Raw genomic sequence first — 22,267 nt, 5'->3', positions numbered from 1 at the left:
TTGGGGTTAATAGTTGGATACATCAGTCTTTGCACCACCTTTGTGCAATGGGGTTACCATACATTCTTTCCACTCCTGTGGAAATCTTCCCTGTTCTGAGACACAAATTATATAGCCTGGTCAAAGGAATAGCCAGTTCAGCTGAATGCTCTTTTAACATCCATGCTCTCATCAGCTCCGATTGCAGAATTCTTATTCAGTGTGTGCAACAGCTCTAGTACTTCTTCCTAATCTACATGAGTTTCTTCATACGGTGAAGAGGTAGCGGTGAGTTCAATGTTGCATATACCAGGATGATAGCTTTTAGCAAAATTGCTGCTCATTAGTTGAACAATCACTTCTGTATCAGTCACCCCCTATACCAACTGCATTCAGTAGAGTTATTCTTTCTTTTACTTGCAGTATAACAATAGAATTCTTTTAGGATGTCTTTAACTAGCAGAGCCGGTTTCTTCTCATATATGGACTTAACTTTCCATACAACATTTGTGATTCTTCTGTAAATTAGTAAGAGGACAATATGTAGAACAGTCATGTATCATTAACATCAATTTTCTATAGTATTAATTTCGATCTTGAACTAATGATTTTCTTCTCATCTGCCTTAGTAATAATCAAGTTATTGATCTTATGTATAGAGAGTAAGGCCTTCATTTCTGACTAAGAAAAATTTGGAAGAGGAGGAAGTTTGGACTTGAAAAGTATTTGCACTATTTGGAACTAAAAGCAGTTAGCAAAATCTGAAGAAATATCACATAGCTCTTTCTCAAATGCCAGGAAAAAAGTCCATTACTGGAACAGCTTTTGGTGCTATTGCAAAATTAGAAAGCACAGTTAATTGTTCAGTAGAAACATGCCACTTGGAAATATTAATAACTGTCTGTGAAGGACCTCCAGCAGATGACAAAGAAGGATAATGATGACTGATGGTGCCCTAAAAGAATACAGAGAAAAATGTAAGAGAGATAAGCTGTGAGTGAAAGAAACTAAACAAAAGTCATGGCAAGACTTCAGTAAGAATATAGAAAACAAATATTAAGAAGATAGCAAAATGTTCTGGAGGCTATTGAAAAAGCTTAGAAATGGAGGAAAGAGCACTATAAAAGGAACCATCAATGATAAAGGTGATGTGAAAACTAAAGATAAGGATATGCTAGATGTCTGGAGTAATTACTTTGAAAGACTTAAATGAACCAAGTAGTGACAGATCCATTCTACAAAATTTTCAAGAGGAATGCAAAGATGAGCACATATCAATACTTGAGGTAGAAAGAGCCATCAAAAACTTGAAATGTGGAAAGGCAGCTGAAGTAGAGGATATTCAACCAGAATACTTAAATGCTTAAGTATGGAGGTATAAAAGTTTTGCAGTAACTACACTACATAATTCAGAGGGCTTGGTCAGAGGGTAAATTTAGAGGGTAAATTAGTATTCCAACTACTAAATTAGTCGGAATACTAATTTAGTATTCCGACTAATTTCGCTCTTATTCCATATGAATTTATTCAATTAACTTCCTACCATACCAGCTTTGTTCATTCTGTTGTCTATTTCCATATTTAATTTACCATCTTCACTAAAAATCATGCCTAAGTAGCTGGAATGTTTTACTTGTTCTATAGGGTCTCCATTCACAATGCAGTTGATATATATTTTCAATGCTCCTGCCTATTTTCCTTGTCTTGTTTTAATTAACATTGATAATAAAATGCTGAAAAGACAGTGTGATTCATGCTTAACTTAATCTTCAAGTGTAGCATAGTTAATCATGAAATACATAAGTCTGAAATAAGAAACTGTATAGTTATAATAAAAACGGGAGGAGGCCTATACATTCAACGACACAGTCCATGACAGGATTAATAAGTATATTATATATTTCATCCACCAAGAGAAGAGTTTTGCAATACATAATAATTATACATTTGATCCCTTTGTTCACTCTTGCAAATGGTCTAATGAAACAAAAGTGCCTCAAAAAATATTTTTTGTAAAGATTCCAAATACCAATTTTCAATATAATTCCTCCAGCCAGAGTTCCCAGAAAAACTTGTATGAATGGAAAGATTGACAAAATGAATTTAATAGGTCTTACGCACATAGTAGACTAAAAATAAATAATCTTTATTGTTTTGCATTTAGTCACTCAACATTAAAACTTGAGTTTTTTCTTGGTTTTATTCGTTGACCATATATTCTTCTTTTTCTTCTTCTGCAGCTTTTCAGACTTAAGTAGGGTCGCTGTTTGTAGTGAGTCTCCACCACAACCTCCTGTCTTGGGCTGTAGCCACATCCAAGTTCTTCATCCTCAAGTCCTCCTCCACCATCTCCCTCCATCTCTTCTTTGGCTGCCTGTGCTTCCTCCTTCCCTGCATATCCATCTACATGACCTTTCTTCCCACATACTCTTCCCCCCGCCTCATCACATGACCAAACTATCTCAACCTTCCCTCCTGTATCTTTGTTCCTAAGTTCGTAACTTTCACCGTTCCCCTTACATAATCATTTCTCAGATGATCCTTTCTGGTCACACCGCACATCCACCAAAGCATTCTCATCTCCAATACCCACGCCTCCATCCTGCTGATGTTATTTTTCCTCAGGGCCACAGTTTCCATAGTATATGTCATAGCTGGTCTCACAACTGTCCTCTAGATTTTGCCTTTTAGATTGATCGGCACCCTCTTATCACATGGCACTCCAGCCATCTCTCTCTCTCTCTCCAGTCTTCCATCCTGCTTGTGTCCTGCATCCCACTTCCTTCTCAGCCTCACCATCCTCTTTCATTGTTGAACCTAAATATCTAAAGTCAGTGACCTTCCTGATATTTCCTTCCAGCTCCAGATCTGTCTCCTGGGTGCCATCCACTATGCAACACATATACTCTGTCTTACTTCTGCTCAGTTTCATACCTCTCTCTTCCAGTACTTTCCTCCAACTTTCCAGTTTAGCTGCCACTTCTTCTCTTGATTCTGCACACAGCACGATGTCATCTGCATACAACATAGTCCAAGGCACATCTTCTCTCACCTCCTCCGTCACAATATTAAACAGGAACGGACTTAATGCTAACCCTTGATGCAAGCCAACTTTCACTGGAAAACTTTCTGTCTCTCCCAGGCAGGTCCGAAGTCTTGTCTTCACATTTTTGTACATCTCTTACACCAGTCTGCTATATTTCTCTGGTACCTTCCTCTCCCTCAGACACCTTCAGACTTCTTGCCTTGGCACTCTATCATACACTTTCTCCAGATCAATAAATACCAGATGTAGCTCCCATTGCTTCTCTCAAAACTTTTCCATCATCTGCCGTAACCCAAAGATAGCATCTATCATTGATCGAACAGGCATGAAGCCAAATTGCAATCTCCACCTCCTTCCTCAGTCTTCCATCAAGAACCCTCTCTAGGATTTTCATTGTGTGGGACATCAACTTTATTCCTCTGTAATTCTTACACAGTCTTGTGCATCCCCTTTACTCTTGTAGATGAGGACAAGAGTACTTTCTCTCCATTCCTTGGGTATATTTTCCTGTTGACAAACTTTTATTAACAGGTCCCACAGCAGGTCAATTCCCTCTTCCCCTAGTGCCTTCCATGTCTCCACTGAAATCCTGGCAGGGCCCACCAATTTTCCATTCTTCATCCTCTTTATGGCCTCCTTCACTTCCACTCTACTAATGTCCTGCACCATCCCCTCATAAGGCTCCCCATCTTCTCTGCAAGTCCTTGCATTTTCTTCATTCAAAAGCCCTTCAAAGTATATCCTCCATCTGTTTCTTATATCCACATCCCTCCTTAATACCCTTCCTCTAGAGTCTTTGATCTGCCTCACATGTATGATATCCTTGGATGCCTTACTTCTACATTTTGCCAATCGATAAATCTTTCTCGGTGCTTCCTTTGTTTTTTCTAATTGATCATAAAGGTCTTGATATGCCATGGCCTTTGGCTGTGCAACAACTCTCTTGGCTTCTTGCTTTTTCTCTCTGTATTCCTCTCTGTTTTCTTCCACTCTTGACTCGTCCCACTTCTGCTTTGCCTTCCTCTTAGCCGTCACTGCTTCTTGTGCATTATTATTCCACCACCAACCCTCCTTCTGCTCTCTAATCTTACCGGATGTTTCACCAAGCACCTCAATTGCACAGCTTAGAATTGCTTTTGAATTATATCTCTCCAATCTTGTACGCTTTCTTGTCCATCCAAAATCCTCTCCAACACCTTCTCCCTAAAACGGTTCCTCACATTCTCTGTGAGGAAGAGAATTAAGCGAAGCCACTCAATTGTCTTCCTCCCATGGCTTCCAAAGGTTCTTATCTTCAACCTTATTTTAAAGTCTGCGCCACTTGATCTGCCGGGATTACCTTATAATTTGTCACTGCCTTAAGATGTTTTCTTCTAGTCAAAATGTAGTCAATCTGTGAACTGTTGTTGCCACTTCTAAATGCTCTTACAGAAAAAGGAGTTCACAATTGACAGATCAAATGCTACTGCGAAGTCCAAAATCCTCTCTCCTTCCTGGTACATCCTTCCCACTCCATGGCTGCCATGAACCCTTTCATAGCCCCTATTCTGTCTCCCTATGTGTCTGTTCAGGTCTCATCTGACAATCATCATCAACAAATTGTCAACAAGTTTCACCAGCTATTCTGTCTGACTTCTTCAAGACAAGTATGACGGTACAATAACGTTTACTAGTAAAAAAGAAGAATGGAGTAACACAGTCAAATAAATTAAAATTAAAACTGATGCGTAACATCATAAGCATGGAGCGTGGTGTCTCAATCGTTGTTTATTAAGCGCGTTGTATAGTTTTTAGCAACAAATTCTGGTAAACTGAGTGAATTTATTAGGCTTTTCGAGATGTTTTTCAGAATCATTCCTTGATTTCTGTTTAGATTTTCTCCAGAACGGGATGTGGTTAGAGATCGAGAAGTGATGGGTTAATCCTGAAGTGTCTGTTCTGTTGTTGTTCACGTCCCCTATATGTTCTTTTTATTCGAATTTCCAGGCTTCTTGATGTTTGGCCTATGTAATTTAATCCACCGGAACATGGGATGTTGTATACAGCTGCATATTTGAAGAAGGCATTAATTTCCTTAGGAAATCTTAAAATGTGGCATATAGTTTTGACAGGTTTGAGAGCAACTCTGACGTTGAAAGACTTCATGAGTTTGGCTATTTTTGTTGAAACTGAGCCTGCATGAGAGATGACAATGTATATTGCATGACAGGAGGTTGTTGCAGTGGAGGGTTTCTATGAAGAATTTTTTTGATTATATTTTTTGGGTAACCGTTGTTTGCTAGTGTTTGAGATATGAGAGTAAGTTCATCAAGGAGATCTTTTTCTTCTGAGATAATATTGGTCACTCTATTTTTAAGCATATCTATTATGCTGAGTTCTTGCGCAATATGGTGAGATGATTTGAAGTGTAGGTAACATCCAGTGTCTGTTGGTTTTCGATAGATTGTTGCGCGTTATTGTTGTGATGTTACATGTCAGTTTTAATTTTAATTTATTTGACTGTGTTACTCCATTCTTCTGTTTTACTAGTAAACATTATTGTACCGTCATACTTGTCCTGAAGAAGTCAGACAGAATAGCTGATGAAACTTGTTGACAATTTGTGTATATCATTCATTAATATATGGTCAACGAATAAAACCAAGAAAAACTCAAGTTTTAATAAATAATCTTATTAACATAACATGCATGATTTGACCAGCATTTATGCTGGATATTGATTATGATTGCCAGGTCACCAATAAGAATTTTGTCCCCCCCCCCTTATTTTTCATATAGTTTATGCCAATTTTTCCACCCCATGCAAATGCACGTCTTGCACTGTCGGTAGAGCCGGCCCTGATGATTGTAATCATTCACTATGTACGATTTTTTTTTTAATAGCAGTTATTCTACATAAAACTGTAGAACTTATAATGCAGTGGTAGTAGATGGAACTTGTACAACATCAATTAAGGAGAAACTTAATATTGAATTAAATAAATGTACACTGTAATCTTTTGGAAAATATTCAATAATTATCCCTCCTTTCTCTGTTCCTAAAGAGCAGAGATAGAAGGGATGAATGAAGAAAGAAGTCTGATGAGCCTGAAGTTAAATTGTGAATGAACACAACTTAAACTTCAGGATATCAATTCAGATGAATGTCATCATCAATAGAAATATGCAAAAGCATGTACTAAAACTAAGCATTTATTTCAGAGGGCATGATGTTAATATTAGCATTCGCTATCTTCTGAACATGTACAAGAAGGTGGCTTTTGTATAGCAGGAGTAACAAAAAAAGCAAGAGATATTCTTGCTTTTTTATAATGCTGAACTGCGATAAATATATATGCTGAGGAAAAAAAGCTAGAAAACAACATTTCAGGAAGATCACAGATCCTCTATGAAAGTCTGGGTATAATTTAAAAGGCACAGGTTGAAGACAGTTGTGTGGATTTGGGGAGGAGAATTCAGTTTTAATACAATACACTATTGTAACCTCCACCCCCCAAAAACTTAAACATCTTAAAAGATATATAATACCTTTTACATATTTACCAAGTTGTGCAGCTAAAGATCCTTCCTAATCCACGTGTTAATGCTCAAGTGATGGGAGAAACTCATGTTAGAAGCTTAATATGAGTGAAACAGCAAAACACAAAATAAACAGTGAAACACAAAATGAGAATTGTGTCACGTCTCATATTGTAATCCCCTGACAATATCTCAGTGACTGAGATGAAATATTGGAAGAATTAAATAACATTTTTAATCTTTTCTTAGTGCTGTTTCACTCCATTAAGCCTCTGACAAAAGATCCTTCCTAAATCAAATGACAGATGCTGATGCTAGGAATATACAAAAATTTCATGTGTGAAAGGACTATGATATCACCATCCACATGTTCAGGATTAGTAAACAAGCTAAAAATAATATTTTTGCATTTTTTTAGATGTAAATCCCACCTATGAAATGCTGATAAAGCATATAGTATGTTAACATTAGTCAGTGCTTTGGGTGGGTAGAGTTAATTTGGATGAAACAACTTAGTTACAATGCTTTACAGAAAAGTTTGCTTGCAAAGTTTTAAATATAGGCAGTCAGTATTTATTGAAAAAAATTCAGATTCACATTAAAAAAAATCTATTTTAATGGCTCATATTCAGACTGATACTGACATACAAAAGCCAAGCACCCAGTCAATAGTTGCTGCAATACAGGTAGTGTGATACATAATTTGATTTGGAGCACAATACTCATAGCAAAACATTAACTTCTAAAAGAAAGCTAACTATATTACCTTCGTAAAATGAATTTTTGTGTTATGTTAAACATGAATAAAAGGTGGGTTACTTAAAGCAAACCAAAACCAATCTTACTGATTGGTTTGATTTGCTTTAGAAGTACAGCTGAAACAAAATAATACTGGTAAAATGTGTCCAATCACATTTAAAATACCTGATATCCATTTTAAGAAGCTATAGTAGTACAATTTAAAGTTAAATTATAATCATTTGACCCTGTTCTAAGATGTATTTATATATCAAATTCAAAAATGTTGGTTATTTCATTACACATTTTAAGCAACTAATCTCCTATTAGTTTGCTTAAAATAAATTTAAAATAACATTAAAAATAAACACTTATAAAAACTAGTGGAATGTTTAAAGTTTTGTTCTACAGCAGCAGCAGAATGTTAATTACTTCTTTTGCATAATGTTAAATTACAATACTACTATCAAAAAAAAAAAATAAATAATTACAATCATGAAAAAGAAACATAAGACTAAGTACAAAAAAACCCAAGCTGAATATTCATAAGTCAAATTTTTTCATAAGGTATATTGTTATTGTTAAATTTCTTAATATATTTCTGAAATGAAATGGAAAAATCTTTTGCTAAGAGCAGAGTGATTTCAATAAAGATTATGGATTGTATGCATTTAAATGTTATCAGTCGATCAAAATCATTCTTACCTAAATTTTCTGATTTATAAACAAGAGCATGTTTCTTCAAATGACAAAATGGTAACGAATAATACTCATATGGTAACTGAGTTAATATGCTTGTCATTTTAACTGCTTTAACTTCAATATCTCGACCTGCAAGATACTCTACTGGAGCAACACCAGGTACATAAAATCCAAATGCCTGATACTGATGTATTACAAAAGCCAAGTGAATCCATGCCACTAATACAAACATGATTTTCCTTAGTTCCTATAAAACATTTTAAAAAATTAATATTCTGGACATATTACCTTTATTTTTTAAAATATTTTTTAGGTTACATAAATACAAATATATATATTATACAGAAATTTCAAGAAATGTTTAGTATCACTTTAGATAATTAGCTCATTAATTGGTAATAAAAACTGGAAGAACTTTACCCACTCCTTCACATAAGATTAATATGCTCGTTTAATAAAAATTATCAATTTCCTAATTAATAATTATTCAATGAGTCTAATGGTGAAGCTTATAACATTGATACATAATTTGGTTTGGTATTACCAGGATATTCATACTGGTAATGTTCACCTGTATGAATAATCAATGAATCCCACTTACAATGTTTTTTTGAAATGTGTTCGTAAGCTGGATATTCATTCATAAATTGAATTTTTTTCATAAGGAATATTTGCTAAATTTCTTAATGTATTTCTGAAATGAATAGCAAAAATGAAGTATGGTAAAATACATAATTTGAAAATAATTTAATTTTTCACTTTTTCCATTTGTTATCTATACAGCAATCCCTCGATTAATGCACCCCCGATTAGATCGTTTTCGATTAGTGCATCATTTTTTTTTCTATACCCAAATTCGATTAGTGCACTTATATACATCTTAAAAATAAATGTTACAGATTTAAAACATTTTTCTCTCTGTACATTTTTATATTTTTATGGCTAATTTTTTTAAAAAACCACTGACCGTGATGAAATAATTTAGTTACCGATTTAAAACATTTCACAAAGTGAATTTTAATGGCGTACTACACTATTTCCATGTATACTGTGTTCCAAATTTACTGCCAAAATGTAATTCATCTGCTAATTACAGAGCCTTTTGATGATCATATCTCGTCCCTCTGCAACTGTTTTCCTTAATTTTTTAATTTAAAGTATTTTCCCAGCCTTTCATCATGAGTAAAAGAATTAGTGAGCAAAAAAGTGAAAGTGTGAAAATTATTCAAAAAGTAATCTCATTGGAAGAAAAACTTGGAATAATAAAAAACAAAAATGAACAAGGCTAGTCCAGAGCAAAGATAGGACAAGAACACAAAAATGGGTGAATCAACTATAAGAGCTTTAAGCAAAGTTGCTGAATACAAAGAGAAAGGTAAGACTGCTTCAAGTTCATCATGCATGCAGACCACTCGAAATCAAAATATTATAATGACTGAATTATTAGAGAAACTTCTTTCTACACGGATCGAAGATTGTAACCAAAAACAGATCCACTGACTTTATTAAATCAAAAGCATTAAGTCTTTTTGCAACATTGAAAGAAAGGGCTTTCAATGATGGAAAAGAAGAAGAATTCCACACTTGTGCTGGGTGGTTTGAGCATTTCAAAAAAGAGAAATAGCCTACATAATGTTTGAATCACAGGTGAAGCTGCAAGTGCAGATAACGAGGTGGCTACAAATTATCCAGAGATTTTGAAGAAAATGGTGGAAGAAGGGATGGGGGGGAGGACTATTGTGACTAACAAATATTTGATGTCAATGAAACCAGTCTTTTTTGGAAGCGAGTGCCTTCCAAGACTTTTCTGGCCAAATCAGAGAAATCTCAGCCTGGTTATAAAGTCTCAAAGTCAAATGACATTTCTGCTGGCAATATGCGAGCCGTTTGGAATCACATTCTTCAACATTGTGCAAAATGATTTTAAGAGGCTTTTCAAATGAATCTAAGTTAATTAAATCTCATTCTGAGAAGTTGGGTGATTCTGTCCTGTAAAATTTAGGTGCACAGCGGAAAGATTCTGAAAAATATGAAGGAAATTTAATCGCTGACAAGCCCAAAGAGATTTCACAGAAACAATTTGAAAATGTTTGTACAATCGAAGTTTTTAAGTAGCAATGCTTAGAGGCTGGCCCTGATGAAGAGAAAAGCAGTAAAATTTGCAGAAGAGTAGAAGAGGCAATAGGGCCATACTACGTTAGCTCAATTCTTTGTTAAGAAGTAGAATAATAAATTGATATTCTGAATATGTTTTATTGTCTATCAGCTTCATGGTTTTCTTTTAACTAGGCCCTGAGATATACCCTAATTCTTTTATAAAAAATAAGGGTCAAAAAAGAAATTTGAGGAACGAATTATACTTTTTCCCATAGGTTATTATATTCGATTAGTGAGTTTTCAAAAATGCGCCTGTTTTAAAGAACTCATTAGCCACATTATTCGAGAGATTGCTGTACTTACTTGTAGGAGGTCACCTCTCTATTAATATCTCTGCAAAACTAACCAAAAACAATACAATGTCCCATCATTATTGCGATATGGTGATACTTAAAAAATGGAAGAAATCAACAACATTAACATACAGAATATGTTCAACAACTAAAGAATATTCAATATTGGAAACAGGAATTACTGAATTACAAGTGTGCATAATGCTATTTAATATGGCACAAAAAAGAGAGAGAGAGAAAATAAGGACTTACTAAACAAGACCATTCAAAACTGTTTTGTTCTGCGGTTTAAAGCATTCAATGATGGATATGTCGAATGGCAAATAGCAAAAATTATGTCCCATTAGATGTGAACCACATCAGAAATTCAAGTTTTTGCATCCACTGATGCCTGTTCTCAATACCATAATGAAAATGAAGATCTTGAGGATGAAATTGAAGTAGAGCATCAGAAGAAAAAAAAGTGATGAGGATGATATTCCTGAGGTTCAACAAGTAACTACCCAGAAAGCTAGAAAATTTATTACTGGATTATGACTATTTCATGAAGGAAGGCAATATTATCTGCACTAAATACTTGCACTAAGTTTATTTAACTGCAGTCAATTAAAAAAACGACAAGCTACACTCAATCAATTCCTACAACATCATTGATTGCTAAGAACTGCATGTGTATAAATGAAATTATTTTTATGGGAAATATTTTAGTTTAATTAAACCAATTATTTAAATTTATAAGTCAGTAATTTTATTATAACAAACAAAAGACTTGTCTAACTTGTATTTTGTCTTATGTACATACATCTTTTAAACACTTGATGTGCAGCTTTCCTTAATTGGACCAAATTATGCTATTCCCAATTAACTGGAATCCACTTATCATAAGCATTGAGTAGGTTTATAAGAAGCCAAGTTACTTGGCCACGACAGGCTATTGAGCCTAATATGAAAAGAGAAGATGGGATATTATAATGTTTGCTACTATGTATTAGTTCTAGTTATCTGTCCCCTACCACAGGGTGATTTAGTACCCCTACTTAAATAAATACTAATTTTTTGATTGTCAATTGTGTTCAGTTTAATTCATCATTAAATTATTAACTATTATTCAAATATAAATATTTAATGAGAATATAATCTGCATAAGGAGCATGACAGTAAAGTTTCATGATATGGTATGACACCAGGCAATTGTTTTTAGAGGCCTAAAGTAGCAACAAATGAGGTCTGCACTTCATAATAAGATTGCCCATGTTGAATTGCTATTTAAAAGAATAGGAAATTTTAGAACATCCAGCGAAGATGAAAGAACTAAGCTAACAATATGCTAAAATATATGAGCTTCAGAAGATGGCTTTAAAATGTATGAAACATCTCACAAAGTAACATCTGGATTAAGAAATCAAAGTTTTGCAATTAATAGCGTTATTTTATTACTTAAAAATTGCTACAGAGATTCTTTAAAAAAAAAAAAACATTATATATATATATATATATATATATAGCCTGAGGGAATATTGAAATTTTGATTCAAACTAACTCAGTCATCTTCCAAGAACAGGTAAACAAAATCCAGTTTTTTTTTTCTTTTTTCTATGTGAATCCCACAATGAAAGGCTGATAAACATTTGTACTCCAAGTAGACATGGGATCTCTGCTCCAAAGCCCACACATAACACTTTTCTAACTATACCAACAGTTTGGTGTGGGGGGGGGGGGTTTACACCAGGCAATGCACATTATCTAGAAGCTATGTCAATATTAAGTAGCTTATTATCAATTTGCCCATCTATGTCAGGTAGATGTATTATAGCAGATCTACCTGCGCAGTGACTATAGGTTGACAGTGCACTAGTGACTAGGTTGACTATAGGTTGTGACTAGTGTACAGTGTCTCAATAAAAATCAATTAAACCACACAACCACTTTATTTTTTCAATAAAAAAACTTCAGTGGTTGCCTGTCTGTTATGTGGTTACTAAATTTAGCTTTTATTTCCTTAATGGCAGAATTTATCACACCTCACAATGAAGATAATTAATTTATCACCTGCCTTCATTACAGACAAAGTAATTTGCATCAGTTACCTTCTTTGTATTCATGTTTTCAATACTATGTACACTTCACATTCATGTTCTGCTCAACATCTAATATGACCAACAGAATGGATAAGAGACGTCTTGCTGTTAAAACTATTCAGACGAGGAATTAAAATACCCATTTACTAAAGTTAACATACTAGATTCTACACATAAATTAAGTTTGAATTAGACAGTGTTGACTAACATATTTCACCTGTCAGAAGTAAAATTAATTGTGCAAAGCAGCAGAATGTTATGAATATTATTTTCTGAAACATGAACGGAGCAACTAGGATTTGTTTTTGTATTTATTTATTTTTATTTTTTTTTGCAAGAACAGATTTAAAATTAAAGATACACGGTGTGTTTGTTAAGTAATGAGACAACAATTTAATCAAAACAAAGAACTATATTTGGAATTGTCAACTACATAGATTCAAAATAATCTCCCTCCAACTCCACACAACATTTATGTCTGACATACAGCATTCAAAGGCATGGTAGAAGTCCTGAATGGGAACTGCTTCCAGTGGCTGGGTCACACTGCGTTGAATGTCCTCAATGTCAGTGAAGTGCTCCCCCTTTCAACACACTTCATCTATGAGAAGAGGAAAAGTCTGCGGGATACTAATCTGGCAAACAAGGAGGGGGGGGGGATGTTCGATCACACAGATCGACTTCAAAGCCAGAAAGTGCTTCACAGACAGCGCACAGTGCACAAGCATATTGTCGTGCAATAGATTGTTATCGTGGAACAGTTCTTTCCTGACAAGTCATATGTGGGCACATAGATTTTGCATTACTCCTAAATAATACTGACCATTCACTGTGGTGCCCTCAGGAAAAAATTCGTGGTAGATAATTCCAGCTGTGTAGAAAAAACAATGACCATTGTCTTGACACGTGATTTTTGCAACCAGACTTTCTTCTGCCGGAGAGAAGATGTTCCGTGTCATTCCATGCTCTTGACGTTTCATTTCTGGATCAAACTGAAAACAACTTTCATCACTGGTGACAATTCTTTGCAACACATCACGATCATGATCAACTGCATGGATGAAATTTTGACAACATGCAACTCGTTGCGCTCTCTCTCTCTGTTTAAGTGTCAATGTGTGTGTCACAAACCTCGAATAAATCTTCCTCTTGTGCAAATCTCTAAGATTAATCTGACTGTTTCCTTACCAACACCAAACTGTACAAATGAGTAGCCTAGTGGTTATTCGCCTGACATGAGCAATAATTTCCCTAGCTTTCACTACATTTTCATTTGTCCATGCAGAAACTGGCCATCCACAGCGTGGTTCATCCTTCAGAGACTCCCTCCCCCCTCTTTAAACATTGAAAACCTGCAAAACACCTGTGCACAGCTCAGATAGTCATCACCATAAACTTTTTTTTTAGGTCTTGGTATAGGTCTGTAGTAGTTTTTCCTAATTTACAATAAAATTTTATCACAGCTCTTTGTTCCATGATGCAATTTCTGACACACTCCACTCACACACACTCTTACTTCAACGGTTGCCACATGAAAACTGCTGCATCACCGACTCAAAAGTTGAACCAGCAATTACAATATGCTCTAGCAATCAAAACTATAAACACATTTGTTATATTTATTCAAAGGGCTGTCCTATAAAAAATTAATCCCATTACTTAAAGAGCACACTGTGTAGATGAATCATGTCAATATCTAATGATTAAAACTGGAAAATTTTTCATATTAGCAATATATAAAATTAATAAATATTTATAAATATATAATAATAAATATTAATACATAAAAAATTACAATTCTGAGTAAAAAAAAAATCTTAATAAAATTTTGTTAAAAAATTAAATTATGAATGTAATTCGATTTTTATTGCAACAATTACTATCCGGTTTCATGATAGTATTTTGATATTCATCCATATAAAAATTACACCTCTCTTTCAAAAAACAATCTGATATTTGATTACATATAGTGAATAGATTTCATGTCAAAAACTACAGTGGTTAATATGAAAAAAATTTGACACCACCGGCGTTAAATACAGTGCATTTAAATAGAGATATGGATATGCAAGGACTTTTCAGGGTGTATGTTGATATATTATCATTAGCATCTGACCTCCATGGAGTCAGAGACCCAAACTGGAAACTTTATTTTTAATGCAAGATTATAAACTTTTAGTATGTTTCAAGAGAATATCAATTTTTTTTTTTTTAACTAAGAAGTTTCAAAACTTCTTTGGTTTAGAGCCGTGGTTCCCAAAGTGGGCGGTACCGCCCCCTGATGGGCAGTGGGCTTACTTAAGAAGGCGCTAAGAGGCAAGCAGGCAGCATGCGGGGGGGGGGGGGGGGGGGGTGCTGCAAAAGGTTGTGTGAATCACTTTTCTGAATGTAAGGTGGGCTCTGGTAAGACAGGGGGCACTGACGATGAGTTTATGGATTCGAGGGGGCAGTGGCCCGAAAAAGTTTGGGAACCACTGGTTTAGAGTTACTAGTGTGTTACAACAATGCATTGCTGATTTCTTGCTAGTATTGCTGAACAATACAAATTCGTGTTTGTTTGTTTGTTTTTATTTACTTATGGATCAGTTTGTGAAAAACCATTTATAGAGGAAAAAAGACATCAAGGTTACGATATTCTTAGAAGATTAAGGGATATATCAGCAAAATAGACTGAGTTATCAATGTTAAATGCATTAATTAACAAGTAAAATATAATATCACAAGATTTCTCAATATCATTTTTTTTTTAAATACTTACTTCTAAAATGAATCCTCATAAGAAAACTGAATTATCTTTGAAATGATTCAAATTTTGATCACTCATTAGAGAGATGAAGGTTGAAAAAACTGCAAAAGAGTAACAGTTCAATGATGCATTTGGAAATAACACTCATAAATAGTATTATTGGAAATTATTAAAACATCCGAACAAACATGAGATCAGCATAGATAACATTTTTTGTAACTTTCTTCTTGTTTAAAAGAATAATAAGATAACCATTTTAAAAATTTGCTCTTAATAAGTATCAGAAACCAACTAGAAACAAATGGAAGAAGAACAGTAAAATTTAAAGATAAGCTGCTAAGATTCATATAAAAGAGTGTCATAAAAGTTTTCATGAACATTTTTGATAATTTAATAAAAAGTTCTCAACATTAACAACAGTCTTAAGATTATTTTCCAATATAATCTTTATATCAACTGTCACACAGTCCTGCTATAAAAGCAATGTTTGTTGGTATGCAAATGAATATAATAAATTATGCTATGACACAGCACATACAAACTTGTCATTTATTTTTGTTATTATAGTTGTACTAAATCATATGCCCTTTACCAATGTACACTGTACATTATAGTGTACATTTTGCTAACTGCTCTCATCTTTAAGGTTCCTACAAATAACTCATTACTAGTTGTTTAATAAACATGCATGTTAGACATACTAGATTTATTGCATAGTATAATATAGTATGCAAATAACCCATGTTGCCTTATATAAACATGATATTGGTCTTTTGTGACCATAATACATAAATACATAATACATACATAAATTTGAAGATAATCAACTTCCACAAAAAATCTGGAAAAATAGTCATGAAGTGTAAAGAGTATCACATTATTAAAACAGGAGAAAATTTTATATCAGCAATATATTATTATTATTAATATGTAACACCTCCAGGGAGTCCAAAGACTCATCGAGGGAGCAGTATGCCAACAGCATCAAACGACTGATCCCCTTCCAACTACTAACCGCACTCAAACATGCTTCAACTTTTTGCGTGAGCCTTTAGTAGCAGAGGCTCTACCAATCGACCAACCTTTGTTATTATACAAAATAATAACATTAATAACAATATATTATGATTATTATCCTAAAACTCCATGAATTAGAGACTCACCTAGGAAGTCTCCTTGTCATACACACAGCTCATTATACCATGCTTAAACACATTCAAATTCTCTAGAGACACCATGCTTTCAGGCAATGCATTCCAATCATTTACTCTATATGCAAAAAAAAAAAACCTGCTTCTCCCTTGCTCACACACTCCTTATACGGCTTCAAGGAACAACCTCTTGTTCTCCCCCAGTCTCCCACCTTTTTTTTTTTTTTAAATGAAAAACCTCTTCAACATTAATCCTATAAACAACCCCCTTGCCAACTTATATGCCTCTAGCATATCACCCCTCATCCTCCTATTCACTAGACTCTATACAGTAAACTGCATCTTCTTAACCTTTCTTCATATTCAGCATTCCAGGGATATCATTTTGGTCAATTGCCTCTCGACCCTTTCCAACATCTCTTCATCCTTTTGAAATTCAGGTGACGAAATCTGTGCACAGCCATCCATATGTGGCTTAATCAAGATCTTATACAACAGAACCAGAATTTCCTTACTTCTACAAGTCAGAGTAATCTGCATCACTGCAAGAATTTGTGTTGTACTCACAATTTTGGCAATGTGTCCTCTAAATTTTAGATCCTTATCTACTTTCACCCTAAGATCTCTATTTCCATCTCCAACATTATATCCCCATCAAGAGTAAACTCTACATTCCATTATTTACCAAATTTTAAAACTTTGCATTTTGCAACATTGAACTGGCATCCACACTCCAGTGCCCATTTACTCAGCTTATTCAAGTTTTCTTAAAGCCATAAGATCTGTTCTACTTCTCATAGTTCATCCCAACTTTGCATCATCTGAAAGCAAATGAATATCCTCAATCAAGTCTTCCCCGATATCATTAACATACAGGTTAAACACTAATGGCCCTAAAACAGGCCCCTGAGGCACACCACTAGTGACTTTCCTCTTCTGGGATATTGCTCCTTCATACATAACATGCTGACATTATCAGATAGTCAATCTCCAATCCAATGCACTAGTCTAATATCCAACCCCATCCTCTTTAGTTTGGCCATCGACTTATCTGGTAATCTATCAAAAGAATTTGAAAAATCTAAGCATAATCACTGTATATCCATCTCCCTTCTCGAAATGCAGTTATATCTTATTACTAAAATAAGATATTTTAGTAATAAGTAATAATTTACTAAAAGCAGATTACTAAAACATGACCTCCCTTCAGCAAATCCGTACTGTCCATCAATGATAATACCACTGTTGTCAACCCTATTCTAGCCTCTCCAACACATTAACCACTACATCTTATACATGATGGTCTATAAATTGATGCTTGAATTCTGTTGCCTCCCTTATGAAGCAGTACAAGCTTCCTTCCACTCCTTTGGAACATGACCCAATGTAAGACTCATATTAAACAAATATGTCAAGGCAGATGTCAAATCTTTTACACATTCCTTCAAAAACTATATCATCAAGTCGCACAGCCTTATTAACATCAAGTTTGTTCAATTCCCATATATCTCTTGCTCACTCATGTTTGGCCTGGTTGGCCAAGTGGTTAGCATAGCTTCTTTCCAACCAACAGGTTCAAATCCCCCATGGGCACAAATGTTTGATTGTTTTTACTCAGGAAATGAATTCCAATGCCTGGTGTGAGACCACCTCCCTGCTTATTGGATGCAGAAAAAGTTTCACATTTGGTCTCTGCAGGGTTTTCGAACTATATGTAAAAATAAATAAAAATTACAATATATAACTGAATATATAACTTAATAATAATAAAAATGGCAAAAAAAAAAATAAAAAATCCTTAGCCCACCCATAGTACAAAAATGTACTATAGGTTTATAATAACCTTTTTTGTGTGGAAACCACACAAAAAAGTCAGTCTCTCTGCATCATCAACTACAGCTCTCAAAACTCTATGATGTCAGATTCACAAGGATGAAAGAACTTTATGAACTGCTCATTAAATATCTCAATTATATCCTCCACAGCAGTTGTCTTTATACCATTTTTCCAATTAATGTCATCCTATCATAATCATTCATTTTGTTTTTTCTGGCTACATATCAAAAAAACTCCCTAGGATTTTTTTTTTTTTTTTTTACTTTATTAGCTAACTGCTGTTCATGCTACACTTTTGCTACCTTTACCAACTGAGTCATCCTCCTTGCCTGTTCTTTGTACTCTAAGTGGAGTTTATTATTACCACTCATCTTATGTTCCCTCCATAATGCCTTTTTTATCTGTAATGCATGCTTAATCTCATTATTCATCCATTTCACACTTATCTTATTTAACCTTCTGATCCTTGGAATACATTTAGACATTATTTCTACCAAATAGTTCTTGAATATCACCCAAGCAGCATTACTCTGTGCTACAGCTGCAAGCTGTCTCCTGAGCTTCTTATAATCACCAGCCTTGTAGTGCCACATATACCCTTCCCACACATCCAATTGTCTTAACTTATTCCAACAAGTTTTGGGTGAATGAACTCAATCAATGTGACCATTTCATTTCCCTTTTCTGATACCTCCTAGTATTTGTACACAAACATATCTCTCATTCCTAGATCTATAAGTTTCACTGATAACAGTTATTAGATGTGACATCTCCATACTTTCCTCAAGCCATTTCTTTTTCATCTTACTCATCCCAGAACCTTCTTCAAATCCAACTCAGCCATCCCATTCCCTTCTTGTCTACATATGCATTCACATCCTCTTCGAGCATAAATCTTTCTCATGCTAATGCAATTAAATGTGCACATAAATCTAAGGGTTTCATTTTATTGGGAGTTTTTTAAGTTGATTTTAAACGTTTTAGACTCAATGTTTGTTTATCATAGAAGTGGTTCAGGACTACTATAAGTGTTAGAACTGAAAACCTGGTTGTGAAAATTATCATATACCATTAATAAATAAATAATGAATGGTTATGTGCCACTGATAAAATATATATTTGTTTTCTTCATGTCTCATATGATAAACTCATTAACATATAAGTAGTTGACAATATTGGCTTAAAAGCTGATAGTTTAAATATAAAAATAAACAACAGCATTAAAAAAAACTTTTAGACTGACCAGGACCACAATGGAACATGTGACCGTATTATATTGGGGAACCCAGATTGACACTTGACTAGTGACATGTTTGCCTGAATGATGTGCCAGCACAAAATTCTTCAAGTGCTGATCACATGGGCATGTTGCACAGGGAAGGTGAACTTCTTTTCTAATGGCCAGTGATGACCAGTGTTAGATATTTCTGACAAAGAGCATTTAAACCATCTATTGAAACTACATTAATCATACAGGGTGTTCGGGATAAATTTGACATATTTATAATTAATTATATTTTTCCGTAAGTTACATGTATTAACACACACTTCTCTTCATTTAAAAGTTTGGACCCTTCTTCATTCATATACAAGATGTCAGAAAGGATGGATAGCTGGAACCCACCTGAATCATGGAAGAGAATAACTTATATCATGATGATTCGTGCCCGCCATCAAAATAAGGATATTACGACTGCTGCCCAATGCTCCCTGAATACAGTAAAAACAATCAGGCATGAACTAGAGACTTGCAATGGTGACTACGAGGATGTAGCAAGAAGAAAGATCCCTAGCAGACGATCTGATTGCGTTCGTACAGCAGAATTCCTCGCAAATCTGCAGGAACAGGTGTTGAAGAACCCTGGCATTGGAATTCGGGCTTTGTTCGTGGAGTTGCTAACTGTAGTCAAGCCCTGGATAACAAGGGTAGCCAATGGTAGGCCGTATTCTTCAAGTGCTGATCACATGGGCATGTTGCACAGGGAAGGTGAACTTCTTTTCTAATGGCCAGTGATGACCAGTGTTAGATATTTCTGACAAAGAGCATTTAAACCATCTATTGAAACTACATTAATCATACAGGGTGTTCGGGATAAATTTGACATATTTATAATTAATTATATTTTTCCGTAAGTTACATGTATTAACACACACTTCTCTTCATTTAAAAGTTTGGACCCTTCTTCATTCATATACAAGATGTCAGAAAGGATGGATAGCTGGAACCCACCTGAATCATGGAAGAGAATAACTTGTATCATGATGATTCGTGCCCGCCATCAAAATAAGGATATTACGACTGCTGCCCAATGCTCCCTGAATACAGTAAAAACAATCAGGCATGAACTAGAGACTTGCAATGGTGACTACGAGGATGTAGCAAGAAGAAAGATCCCTAGCAGACGATCTGATTGCGTTCGTACAGCAGAATTCCTCGCAAATCTGCAGGAACAGGTGTTGAAGAACCCTGGCATTGGAATTCGGGCTTTGTTCGTGGAGTTGCTAACTGTAGTCAAGCCCTGGATAACAAGGGTAGCCAATGGTAGGCCGTATGTATGGTAGCAGGATTCGGCCCCTTGCCACACCTCTGGGAAAAGTCAAAAATGGTTGTCTGAAAATTTCTACGACTTCACCAGTCCAAATGTTTGGCCTCCAAACTCCCCAGACCTTAACCCCATGGATTATTTTGTATGGGGCGCAGTTGAAAAAGACACCAATCGCACTTCCAGTAATACAAAAGCCCAGTTAATGGATAAAATTAAAACAGTTTTTGCGGCCCTTCCCAGGGAGACTGTAGCATCAGCTTGTTCGAGGTTCCGAAGCAGAATTGAAGCTGTGATCGATGCTAATGGTGGTTATTTTGAGTAAATCTTGTTGATAGTATTGTAATTAACTCTGCCTGTAATGTTTTTTTGTCAATTCATTAAATTTAATAGATACAAAGAAGATTTTCTTTTTCCTTACGAAACTGTCAAATTTATCCCGAACACCCTGTATATGTTTCATGCCCAAATCCACATTATGGAGACACTATATATTAATGTTCAATAGGATTCAAGAATTCATAGTAAATCAGTCCTCTTGTGTCTCACCAGACACAGAATATAAAGTTGATATATTCATTCCTGGTCTCCAGGATTTGAAGGGGATAAATTAACTGTGGAAAGGATACAAAGATGGATGACAAAGATGGTTTCAGGACTGTACAAGGATAGTTACGAGGATCGGCTGAGGGAATGTGGACTGCAGAGTTTGGTGGATAGAAGAAGGAGAGGTGATATGATTGAGACTTTTAAACTGTTGAGAGGTGGTTACAGGGTTGACACTGGGGAGTTCTTTTGGTGGGTTGAACAGCGGGAAGGAGTGATGACAAGAGGCCATCCCTGGAAGTTACGAAAGGAAACTGTGAGCAAGAGGGTGAGGAGTGGTTTCTTTGCATGGAGAGTGGTTGAACCGTGGAATGCATTGCCTGATGGAGTGGTGAGAGCGAGAACGGTCAATGAGTTTAAGGAGTGGTATGATAGACTGTGTTTCTTAAGGGGGATCTCCCCTCGATGAGTCTTGACAGACTTTATGTTCTTAGGAAGGACCTCCCACGATGAGTCTTTTGACTCCATGGAGGCCTGAATAATAATAATAATAATACAAAAAATTATTTCTTACACTTGGTCACAACCCATTCTGGAAATGGCTCATGCCATTTGGTCAAAAAGGAGAGAGAACGATGTTAAAGTACAGGAGATGATTTTCAATGAAGAATTTGTGAAATACCTAATCATCCTTTTTAGGACTTTTGTCAAGGATCTCTGAGGTGAGGAGGACATGTGTCACTTAATAATGCCAGTCGGTAGAAGTTCTGGAGCACAGATAATTTTTATTTTTGGAATATTTCTGAAGAATTATATGCATTGAACCAAAAATTTATTTAATTAGTGATACTGAGAATGAATGCATATTAATTATCAAGGTTAGGTTTTGGTAGAGTTGATTTTTTGCATAACAGTTAAGAAAGGCAAAACTGG

The 22,267-nt window shown here is 35.0% G+C and overlaps 1 protein-coding gene across 2 annotated transcripts in view; it reads right to left on the bottom strand.

Annotated features, from left to right (window-relative positions):
* TM9SF4 (transmembrane 9 superfamily protein member 4) overlaps positions 1–22,267 on the bottom strand; it is a 211,655-nt gene that overhangs the window by 166,415 nt on the left and 22,973 nt on the right. For both annotated transcript variants that reach the window (XM_090391928.1, XM_090391929.1), the window contains exons 2-3: positions 15,271–15,359; positions 7,988–8,231 (exon numbers count right to left, since the gene is read on the bottom strand). In XM_090391928.1, coding sequence (XP_090248054.1) covers positions 7,988–8,216 — 229 coding nt within the window. In that variant the 5' untranslated portion in view covers positions 8,217–8,231; positions 15,271–15,359. The remainder of the gene's footprint in view (positions 1–7,987; positions 8,232–15,270; positions 15,360–22,267) is intronic.

The sequence above is a fragment of the Typopeltis vanoorti genome, chromosome 4 (genome assembly GCF_054136105.1).
Source record: "Typopeltis vanoorti isolate ZY-2024b chromosome 4, IOZ_Tvanoo_1.0, whole genome shotgun sequence".
Lineage (NCBI taxonomy): Eukaryota > Metazoa > Arthropoda > Arachnida > Uropygi > Thelyphonidae > Typopeltis > Typopeltis vanoorti.
The sequence above is the reverse complement of the archived record's forward strand: the minus strand, read 5'-3'. Positions and strand labels throughout refer to the sequence as shown.